The 11865-nt window shown below is 35.2% G+C and overlaps 1 protein-coding gene across 1 annotated transcript; it reads right to left on the bottom strand.

Annotated features, from left to right (window-relative positions):
• Positions 1 to 307: 307 nt before the first annotated feature.
• LOC114762185 (uncharacterized) lies at positions 308 to 11423 on the bottom strand. Its single transcript, XM_028951643.1, has 17 exons — positions 11278 to 11423; positions 11136 to 11199; positions 10519 to 10627; positions 9563 to 9625; positions 8187 to 8290; positions 8016 to 8082; positions 7839 to 7910; positions 6820 to 6981; positions 5413 to 5486; positions 5227 to 5324; positions 4792 to 4899; positions 4018 to 4124; positions 3339 to 3476; positions 2938 to 2985; positions 2389 to 2503; positions 1138 to 1238; positions 308 to 878 (listed from the first exon to the last, which is right to left on the bottom strand). Exons 1-17 carry the CDS (start codon positions 11348 to 11350, stop codon positions 792 to 794), a joined length of 1590 nt encoding a protein of 529 aa, XP_028807476.1. The 5' UTR covers positions 11351 to 11423; the 3' UTR covers positions 308 to 791.
• Between the last annotated feature and the right edge of the window lie 442 nt (positions 11424 to 11865).

The raw sequence follows: 11865 nt of genomic DNA, 5'->3' as shown, positions 1-11865 counted from the left end.
ACATCAGAGGCACTAGAGCCTGAAAAGGACAAAGAAAGGTGGCTTAAGTGCCATGGCATCTTCTAAAAGAATAAGAGGGCCTAGAAGCGACCAATACCGAAGCCTAAACAATTTCTCCATTTGAAATCGGTAATAGATTGCCGTTATCCATACCAATACCTTTGCACAAGAATAGTTCTAACTTCAGGCTTATTCTAATTTTAACGATCCCCAAAATAATCCAGTGGTTTGTTCCCACAAGGCCTACCTACGACATCAACCCATTTTTGTCTCAGGTCCTCAGGGGATTAAAAATCCCGAGTCCCTATTAAAAAGGATAAATCCTGCTAAAAGATTGGCAAAGTGCACAAGTTACATCTGATTACAGCTGCATCTTTAATCATCCTCCCCTTTGATATTTGAAGGTGGAGGATGGAAGAAACTTGCATTCTGAAAGGACTCTTCTATAATTCTCTTTGAATGAATGAATCACCTTCCATTCAAAAAAGATAAATCCAATCCTCAAGCGAAAAAAGGTATAAGGACTTGTGCAGAATGATAATTACTCTGAAACATCTAATAAAATAGTTTTTTTAATCCCTATCACAGATCAAAGCCATTCATGCATATCTAGCGTTTTACCCGTATATAGGGAAATAATTACTCTGAAACATCTGATAATGACATGGTGCCAACATTGTCTTCAGTTCCAACATTACTGGACCCACTTTCTAGCACTAAGGCTTTAGTACGATACCATTGCATATATTTGCTCAAGGCAACACATGCAATGACCACACCTTTTGCATAAATTAGAATCTCTCAGCCGTCATCACAACAGGTTGAGCTTCCGCATGCCTTTTACCAAGATATGGACCCATTCCAATAGCTTCCTGCAGCTGCGTATGACAAGATATGGCCGATTGAGTTGGTTTAGTTAGGTCAAGATTTATGATCTTCTTTTGGCATATCACATGTGCGTTACATAATCGTTCTTTATTTTTTCAAAACTCGAAAAAACAACACAAACTTTAGAAGCTCATATAGTGGCTGGGGATCTGCCTGGAATATGAACCCTATAAAAGGCCACATCCAAGTTGATCCCCCACCAAAACATGCCCAGACAGTAGTGGTAACGAAGAAGATTTAGTTTCTAACCTTTGCATCTATTGCTGCTAGAGCAGGATCAACGGATAGTTTACTTGACTGCATCAGTGCTTTGTGTATAGCCTTGCAGCAGTTATATCTAGCTTCCATGCCTGAAGTTCTCAGTTGTCTTAATGATATGATGAAAGGGGAAAAAAAAAAAAAATTGTAGTAGGAAGCTGCCAAAATCATACACACACGTACACATGTGTGAAAATGAGGAAAACCTAATACCAAGACAGGAGAAACATAACAGGCAAACATCAATTTTAAGCCTTAGTAATACCATTGATTAATTTACTATTATATTAGCCCCTATTGATTTTTGCTTGACTTCTCCTTCATCGCATGATCCATTAATTTTAAGATGTATCATGTGGGAGAAAAGAGAACTCTCCTATATGTAGTAGTAGCGTCCCCAACAACGGGGTTCAGTATACATAAAACAATTCAGGCCAAAAAAAAGAGTATACATAAAAGAATTGCTTACCTAATATTCTATCAGAAATTATTATTTAATTTTTCACATCTCAAGAATAACTATAGCCAATCCCACAATCACATGGTACGGCATGTTTTTGTTCAAAAAACTTGTTACATTGCCCAACGCAGGGTTAGTTATACCCGTCACAAGAGGCAGATTAGTTACATTGCCAAAGGCAGGCTTGCCATGGGAAAACTCTGTTTAGCTCAAAAGCTAAAAAATGCAAGTGAAGGTTCATTAACTTAGAATAATTTTTAAGCCACTCCCAATAAAAGTCTAATAAGTTTGAACTATGAACAAAACACCATCATGCCTAGGTCTGAAATTTTAATTTTCATAATTGAGAGTATGGACAAAGTATCTTGTTTGATTATAGAGAGTAGAGACTCTGATACCAGACCTGAACCAGCGAAACCAGCATGCTAAATGGTTCAGGCCAGGTTTGGGCATTTTTTAAGGCCAACTAGAGTAATTTTTTCTTAATTACTTTGTTGTAATATTTTTAAATTCTATCTTGATCTTTCTTAGTTTTCCTTCCTTCTACTTTATCGTTTCTTCCCAAATAGAATTTGGAAGTCAATTATTAACACAAGTTGAAGGAAGAACAAAATATTCAGGGTGGTTATCATTATAATTGAAACATATAAATGAGGTTTAGTATGACAGTTATTGCTAAAGTTGGCTCCCATGGAATCTTTTAAATACCTACAATTATATGAATTACCAGATATGAAAATGCATTGTAACAAGAGCTACAACTGTCCAAACTGGAAACAGACCTATTTTTGTGGTTTCAGTACTTGGGTCAGTCACCATCTGTATTATCTCTTGTTTTGAGCAGATCTCCATCAAACACCATGATCGAGCAACTAATCCACTTATCATTCTGTAGCCCTGACAATACATTACAAAAATGCCAAATCACAATTTTATGATAATTCTGTAGCGCCAAGTAGCAAGTTTCATGTTAGCACCACTGCTTCTCATCACTAGAAAATCATGGAATTTGTGAAGATGTTCTAGTCTAAATGCTTCATCCTTGAATGTTGAGTACCTGCCTTTATGGATGCCTAACATATCATTGTAGAAATACTTCTAACAGATCCACTTCTGAACTATAGCAGGAATTGGCTAATGAGTTTGGCTAGAAAATAGGGATACATCAATATCAAACTTTGAAATTCAGAGACCAACTTCTAAACTCTAAATCAATACAGGAGAAAATCCATTAGTGTTATCCCAAGTGAAACCTTAAATACTTTTTCTTTTTCCCCCGGTGTCATCATTTACAAAACTTTGCAATAGAAAAGTTCCCATGAATGTCTCACCGCCAATCGGATTTCTGAATCCTGCTGCAGGACTGATAGGAAAAGACCCTACATAAAACATGAACACTATCAGCTAAATCTCAATTACCAGAAAAACTGAGCGACAAACAAGTGACAGACATATAAGCCAGCTGAATGAATCTTATAACCCTCTATTATTCTTCTAAATCGCGATATTATGGAAAGAAGGAAAGTACATCATGCACTGATAATGAATTGCCTTATTTCATTTACTTGAAAAGAAATGTGGCAAGAAAAAAGTGCAGAGGAGTATAATACTTTTTCTGTTAATATTCAAATCACAGAAAGTTATAATGAAGGTCAAATCAACATGCAGCTGATTTAATGCACCAGTAAGAAGAATTGAAGTTTTGAAGCTACAAATGCATTAGAAAAAATACCGATGGTGTAAACTTTAAGCTCCTGGATGCTACTTCATAAACTAAACGTCGCAAGTTTTCTTCTGCCTCAGAATTGAGTATGATGTTATTTTCAGACCGAGTTTCTCCACAGATGTTTCCTAGAGCATGCAAAGCAGCCTGCAATTGCCAATTAAACCCCCAACACCCCCCCCCCAAAAAAAAAAATCAGAAGCATAGCTAGGTTTGAAAGAGACGCAGCATGACTAATACATCTTCCAAATTACTTTTCCGGTCTTAAATGTAAGACCCTGGAAATTCCAGCTTTATCAATTATCTTAAAAACAGCCATTGCTTTCGAGTAAAAACTAATGCCTTTTCTCTTAAAACGTTCCTAAAATAAATCCCTAGAGGTGTCCAGTTATCAGTTCTTACTCCTTGCAAACTGGAGATCAGCATTTTAATAATAATAGGTGATGATTACAAAAACCAGCTAGGAATAAATCCCATTTGGATCTTTTTAATGTATCTCTGAATGTGCGGGGAAACTATTTGATTGTGAGAACCACTGAATAATGGAATCCAGTATCCACACACTACAGGCACAGGTTTGGCCTTGGGGGCTATTTGCTTCTTGACATTCTTAAGTGATTCAAACATGACATACATTCCATATTCACTGAAAAATACAAAACGAAAGGGAATCAGCGAGTTCACTAACCAACTGTTTACCATGCCCTTTTGGTCCTTGTCGGTCAAAAGCAGCATGAATAACATGCCTTGCAACAGGCGATGAACCAGAGAGCAGTAATGCAGCCCCAGGGATAGCTACAATAACCACAAAATCTCACATACAAATTCACAGAACTTGAAAAATAAGAGGCTTTAAGGAAAACAAAAAACTCAATGATGCAGATAAGCAGAGCAACTGTCAAGCTTAAATCTCAGGAAAATCTTCAAGAAGGGATGAGTTTCATTAGATGCATAAATCAACTCTCCTAAACGGGCAAATGTGCATTGGAGACCATCTCTTCTTTCTGAAATAGTTTGGAATACCTAGAGATTCTATCACTTTCAGAAGCATTGGATTTTGAAGCATTCCCAAGCCTCAATTTTTATTTTGGAGTTTTAAGCAAAGGAAGAATTACAAGGTTCTTTTTTTCTTGAGTCAATCATGTCCGCGAGGCCTCTGGAAGAGAGAATTGTTAGCTTGGGTAAGTGCATTTTGTTTGAATTTAATGCCAGCTTTTCAAAGACGGGTTTTTATCCACACAAGTTAAGTCAATTAGGAATGCCTTGGCACGCTTCGTCACACTGTAATTCTTATTGAAGAGATATTTATGCAACTCACCACCAAAAATAAGCAATTGGAATTCTAGAACAGATGGGAGGTAATCAATTTCCAAGGTTGACCAAGATAACAAATTAACCAAAACTATTTTACCACATTGAAAGGGTGCAAATCTGTACCGAACAACAGATAATACATGCTTACACATTCCGATATAACCCAATGCTTCAAGTGCAGTTTCACATTCATCTCTATCAGAACTTTCTAACGACTTGAGCCTTCCATCAATAGAAGAAATAACAGTTCTAAGACCTGTGATTGATAGCACAAGGAGTATGTATTAATGAAAAGTTTCTAGTCCTTGAATAATTAGTAAACTGCAGTTAAAATATGAAGTACTTGGACATTAGAAAAAGCACAAAAAAGCAGCAAGGAGAGAAACTATATTTGGAGCACAATTATTCAAATTACAGGTCATGGTAACAATCTCTAATCTACAGTGAACTAAAGTAGATACTCATATTCGAATACAGATAGAGTAAAGAAATTGTCTGGTTGAAGATCAGGGAAGCAGATGGCTATATATCTTTCACCTCAAAGGGGGGTAGCAATAACTCCAGGAATAAAAGTGAGTCTTACATGATTCATCTATGAAGGAGTACGTAATTTCCTTGGACAGAAGCCTTCCAATTATCATCACTGATCTAGATCTTAAAATGGCCTCCATGGAATTGTTGCTAACCTCATGAGAAAAAAAAAAAATCATTAAATCACCACTCATCCAGTAGATTTACAGAAACCATTGGGCAGAAAATATTGGAGTACCTAATTATAGAACTAAGAAGTTGGAGGAGGTTAGTCTTTGAGAAGAACTCAGTACTATGCTCGATCTCTGCTAACTTCATTTCAATATAAAATGAGAACTTATAAATGCACATGAAAAATTAAATTTACAAATTAGGGAAAAAGGCTAAAGCTAATTGCAAATGTAAAGTTCTTCGATCCCACATATATGATGTGTGTCTAGCATTGTGCGTTTTTGTTTCTCTATCTTTAGGGGGGGGGGGGGGGAATTTACAAGAACTGATTTGAAGGAATTCATTGCATAATCAGTTATTCTGGGAACCTACCATCTCCACAAAGGGCATGAGAGAAACTGCTTGAGGTTAGGGAAATCACTTTTCAGTGTCATTTGTCAAATTGTTAAAAATAGTTAAGCAAAACTAAACTTTAGGGATTTTAAATGTGAAGAGGCAATCTCCAATTACTCAAGAGATGCTCAGAATTGAATACAAAACAAAATTTCAAAGGAAAAAAAGGATGCAAGCAAATGAGAGTTTAGGATGATAATGATACTTATCCAAATATATTCTTAATAAACGTAAATAAAATAGTCCCTCGAAGCTCCAAAAAAGATTCAAAAATTCGGGAAGGGTTTTACATCAGCAGTAAAGAACCTCCCCCATGGGCCCTCCCCACTTTTATTTTTCCACATATTCACTGACAAGCACAAATCCAATCAATAAAAGTCTTTAACAGCTAAATCAAACAGGAGTATTCTGGTTCAAGACTTGAAGAGTATCAAGAGAATAGATGAGTAAAAGGGAGAGGGACAAGAAAAGAAATTAAGACATATATATATGAGGGAAGTAAGATAGCCAAATCTTTAGCATATCTCCAGGCATCAGATAAGAAACTGAAACCAAAACCACTCCAAATAAAGGAAAACTCGAAAATACCAGTAATAGTAGCCGTAAACCCCGAACCTCAAATTTTAACATTTATGCTGTCCCAAAAGTTCAGAATAATTAACTTATTATTAAATCCACTTTTCAAATAATAGGATATGCTAACTAATCACAAATCAATCGTCAATGAATACACATAAAATATATAGGAAGCCAGATTATGACAATGTGAGTCACTTAGATTCTGTGTACATGGGCCCAAGAGCAGCCTAAAATTAAAAAAAGAAAGAAGAAAAGAAACAACCACCTAATAGTTTAAACATTATATCTAAGTTAAGACCTCCAAAGAAATGTTCTTTAAAAAAAAAAAAAATCATATCAAATCAAATCAATTATCTTTAAGCCAGTAAAAATTGTCTTCATAAGCAATGTTGTAGTTTTACGTATTTCAAGTCAAGGAATCCAATACGTATTTGAGTGTCTTCACACACACACACACACACACACAGAAAGAGATAGAGAGAGAGAGAGAGCATATAGCAACCTCATATAGAAGCTCCAAAACACTTAAGGTTACAAGAGTATCATCTGCATTTGTGATTTCTGCCTCCAACAAATTAAGAAGATTTAAATTGTAAATGGTTGATGCAGCAGATCTAGATACAGAAAAAAGCTTCACCACTAAAGCCATCACACGAACCCGTCCCTGAATCAGAATGATAATCATGAGTAACTTATGTCCACGTCATACATGGGAACAAAAAATTACAAAATCAGTTGAACTTAATATCAGCTTCCGCATTCTTTAGCCATGAAATTTAACAATTTTTGGCACATATCGCAATGGAATTCAGTACTTCTGATATTATCACTGAATCACTACATTATACCCACAATGCTCTAATCAAAAGTTTTGCTTAAGAATGATAACACTAAATCCTAACATAAGATATACTATTAGCTATTAGCTCATAATAAGGCTTTTCCTGACATCTCCTATGTCAGCAGGGTTATTGTAAAAGGTTATTTCCTGTGTACATTGCTTATTCAAACCAAGTTCTCAGTATAAGAAATATTAGCTACAACTGAGACATGCTTAATATTTAGACAATTAATTGTCCATTTACTTGAATAATAAGTCAACAGATTAAAGTTTAGGATTAAGACTTCTACTAAACACCATCCATGATTTTTTTTTTAATTAAGAAAATCCACCAATAGATGTCGCTTTGTTATTGTGAAAAAATACGTGAAATTATATCACAGCTGAAGTTAGAAAAAATGGGGGATGCAATCAAGACACGCCTTCAAGGCGAAGCATTTCATGATAAATAAAAAATTTCCAAATTTTACACACTTCTTCAAAAATTAATCCCATGTCCAAAACAACAGATCAGCGTGTTTTTCTCTCAGGTAACTGGTGGGCCAACAGTCGTAGCAATGTCATTATATTTAAAATCAATGTAAATAATGCTTCCCAACATAATGGCATCCACATGAATTTATGACAAGAAAGAAATATAACATATGTGAAATTCCCCAATGACAAATGTGCTATCATACCAGTGACGAACACTGCAGTGCTAAAGTCCTGAGGTCTGTAGCACCTTCCCTTTCAGATGGAAAGATGATTTCCTACGCAAGTATCGTCAACCATGATAAGCATGGTTAAAGCATATTTCCGTTTGTCATAAAGGCAAAGAGGATTTAAACGAATGGTGAAATAATGTGCTTTCTTACCATGCCCTTAGGAGAATCAGCTAACTTCTTTATTGCATCCATTGCAGCAGCTGCCACTTGCTCATTGCTGCTTGGGAAAATAGATACACATCAAATATTTATTGTATGTGAGGTTTAATAATACATTATTCCATACTATGCCACAAGACCAAAGGTATTTGTCCTTCTTACCCATTCACAAGGCAATCAAGCAAGAGAGGATATACATTGTACTCTGTAATTAGACGAGCAGCAACATCAGTATCATTGTCAGCTTCCTCCAGAAGGCATGTGACCTACAAGGTTTTTATTTTTTTTATTTATTTTTTAAACGTAAGAGAATGCAAGAAGCTCCTCCAGTTGAATTAGAAGTACTTTTGTATGAACAAATTCAAAACAAAACAATCTTACATGAACTTAATACGACCTGAACAGCACATAATGTAAGTTAATGTTAGGTACAAAAGAATAGCTAGTCAGCCATATAACTGTCCTCTTCAATTAGGAGAAACACCAAGAAGTATTAAGGAAAGAAATGAGGAAAGCTACAGGGATATAAACTAACAAAAACCAAGAAGAGAGCCAGAGAGTAACTTCAAAAACAGCAGAACAAGTTGCGAAAAAGTCATGGAAGCAAAATATGTATTAACTTCCATTGTAACAAACAGACGAGGTTAAAAACTTTTATAGGAAATGCTAAAGATCAGAGAATGAGGGTTCTTCATTAAAAACAGGGGACAGAGTATTTTGACAACTTGCCTAATGAAAGAAATTGAGGAAAAAAATATGGCAGCAGAACAACCAAAGAATCAACTTTACTTTTATCTATTAAAAAAAAAAATTCTTTGGATCAATTCAGAGGTGATATTCAATTAGATACATATTCCCAGGCCCAGATATGCACATACACGAATGCATAGACATGCATGATTTAGTTCGGGTTTTAATAATTGTTAAGTTGGTTTCACCTTACCAAAGAAAAGGGGGATTGTCAAAAATCAAAAGGCAGTTGCTACATATTCTCTATTATTATAGCAATCCCCTTGGGAAAGAGTCAAAGTTTAATAGGGAGAGCCAAACTCACAGCTTACTAGGAGCAAAAAATAGAGAAGATAGCAGGAGAGACATATATTTATTGATGTTAATGGAAAAGCTAGTGATAATTAGATTGTAAAGTAAACCCTAAATACATCATAAGGTAATCATGAAGTCGCATGAGAGTCAATTTAAGGTTGCAGTGGAAATAGCATGGCAGGAAAATCATAATATTAAGACAATAACATGAGCTACCATAGGTGTCAGGGAAGTGTTGACCCTCTTCCAGCACAAAGGAATAAATATAGTATCTTTGAAGAAATGTAAAAATACATTAAATCAAAGCTTTTTAAGTGTTGATTGACTGTAATTAACATTAACAGATAAACATGTAAAGAACCAAGCAATGTAAATGATTTTTAACAACGAAATACTGCTAGAGAAGGGAGGGAAGTTGTGGGGAGGTACATCTCCAGCCAACACATGAAAGAAGCATTTAAATAAAGTCAGGTAGATTAAGCATATGCCCATACTGTTTTACAAGCTAAGGATCTGACTGCTTGAGAATCTGCCTGCAGACCAACTTGTACAAAAGGCTGCAAGGAAAACAAAACAGCATAGCAAAGCAATAAGGATAACTTGAACAAATGAATGATATATAGTAATTGAATCACAAGCAAGCAAGGTGATTTGCTTCAAAACGACCAACTAATACTGCGATTTCTTCCCTATAAATAACAATAATCTAATATAAATCTATCGGAATATTAAGTCAGAAACAATACGGCTCACATTAGACTCCGTGCAATGCACGGGCCCACAACAAAAACAACTATTAACTCGTTCTGAAAATTTTCATGACACATTTTTGTCTTCACTAAACATTTGTTTTTCTAATAAACTGGTTGCTCTTTGGGTTTTTTCTTTTCTTTTTTTTTTTTTTGGGGGGGGGGGGTGTTTCTTTCTACATGTGTGAATTCCTACCCTAGACAATTCTTTATATGTCAACTTTGACGGTCATGCATATGTTAGCTACCACATGGAGTGTGTAAAAATTACAAAACAATTTTTGAACATTTTGTTGAAAAATTATTTATAGTTGGAAACAGAGCACAAGCGTAGAGTGAATGTTTTAAAATATAAGGGGCAACAAGACTTGGATCAACCATAGTCCCTGAGCAGTAAACTGTTGTAATTTTAAAATAAGCATTCTCATCTTCCATATAGTTCATAATTGACCACATTGTTTATGACTGAAAGATCGGAACCTGCAATCCAGAAAGTTTTTCCTCAAAGATAATAAATGGATTGAAAATACAACTCAGAAATCAAGTGTAACTTAAGTAGTTCATCTTATACCACATGCAGAATATTGCCTTTGACAACTACTAGGTTTTCACATCCAGTGAAGCGAGTGAGTACGACAGGTTCCAATAGTAATTCAAATAAAAATAAAACAATTAATTGGAAGATGGAGAAAGTCACGAACCATATACTGTGGAATCAAGGAAGCGCCAAATTTTGTTTTGAACAGCCTCTCCAAACAAGCAGTTAGAGTATTTTCTAGTCCAGGTACATCAAATTTGGTTTGTAATGCACTGTAAATGGAAAAGGATGAAATCAAATGCAATTTTCTTCGAGAAATACATTTTGAGAAGAAAAAAATTTGAAGATCGGATGAAAATAACTCCAATACTGAATCACAATGAAGTGATCACACCAAGATTATACAAGAAAATTAGTTCTCACGTCTCTAATGAACGAGACAAGTAATTATTGATCAGTTGAGTTAAAAATCAATAAGTTCGCTTAGACTTTTAAGCTGAACTGCCTATATACTGAGAATGCGCGATGTCAAAATACAAAAATTAGAGTTCCTGCTCAATTAAGTAGCAAACAAAATATGACTGATTCTAAGCGAAAGGAATTCATGAGAAAATCAGCTGAATTAAATCGAGTTATTCTGTATATTATCACTAGGCAAAAGTTAGTTTCAAGCCTCGAAAATCAACCTCATCCTGATGTCTTCCAACTCAACTGAAAAATAAAAATAAAAATAAAAGTTGCGACAGAAAAATACACAGCAAAGATGAAGTAGAAGCTGACTTAATTATTGCCGGAAGAGGGAAGCGATTCAGAAAGTCCCTTGCGGCGGCGTCGTTAAGTACTCCTGAGATCAAATCAAAACGATGTTTCAGGAATATTTTTGGTGGAAATAAAGAAGCATAGAGAAGTGAGGAGTGTGTACCAGGATAATGAGTGAAATCTGAAGCTGCTTCCAGTAACTGAGTAGGATCCTCCATCGAAAACTCTTCGTCCATTTTGCTTTGCTGATTCGTTCAGTTTCGCAGTCTCGCGACTGTGAGCAGGAACGACTGAAGAGAAGGGTGAAGACACCGGGCCGGACCGACGTACGTGGCAATAGGGGTTCTACGGGTCACACGGAAAATGATATTTACGTGTTGACGAACTTGTTTTTAGTACTCCTCCGGTCCTTATTATAAGACCCAATTTGACTTTTTATTTGGTCCTAATTATAAGACCCAATCCATTTTGTTTCTTATATTTATGCATTTTTTTCCAAGATAATCCTTCTAATAATGATAGTTTAAGCCAATATATTTAATTAGTAAGGATATTTTAAGAATGACAACACTTATTTATTATAAATAACCAACTTAACTTACTTCCTTAATCTCCTCAAATAAGTCAATTGGGTCTTATAATTAGGACCGGAGGAGTATAATCTGATTATTACAATAAAATAAGAGGAAAAAAAAATTTTGACCAGAAAAATAAGGGAAATTTTTTTTTACTGAAGAAAATGAGAGAAATT

Source organism: Neltuma alba, unplaced genomic scaffold (assembly GCF_004799145.2).
Source record: "Neltuma alba isolate B1F8T4 unplaced genomic scaffold, ASM479914v2 tig00011198_pilon, whole genome shotgun sequence".
Lineage (NCBI taxonomy): Eukaryota > Viridiplantae > Streptophyta > Magnoliopsida > Fabales > Fabaceae > Neltuma > Neltuma alba.
The sequence above is the reverse complement of the archived record's forward strand: the minus strand, read 5'-3'. Positions and strand labels throughout refer to the sequence as shown.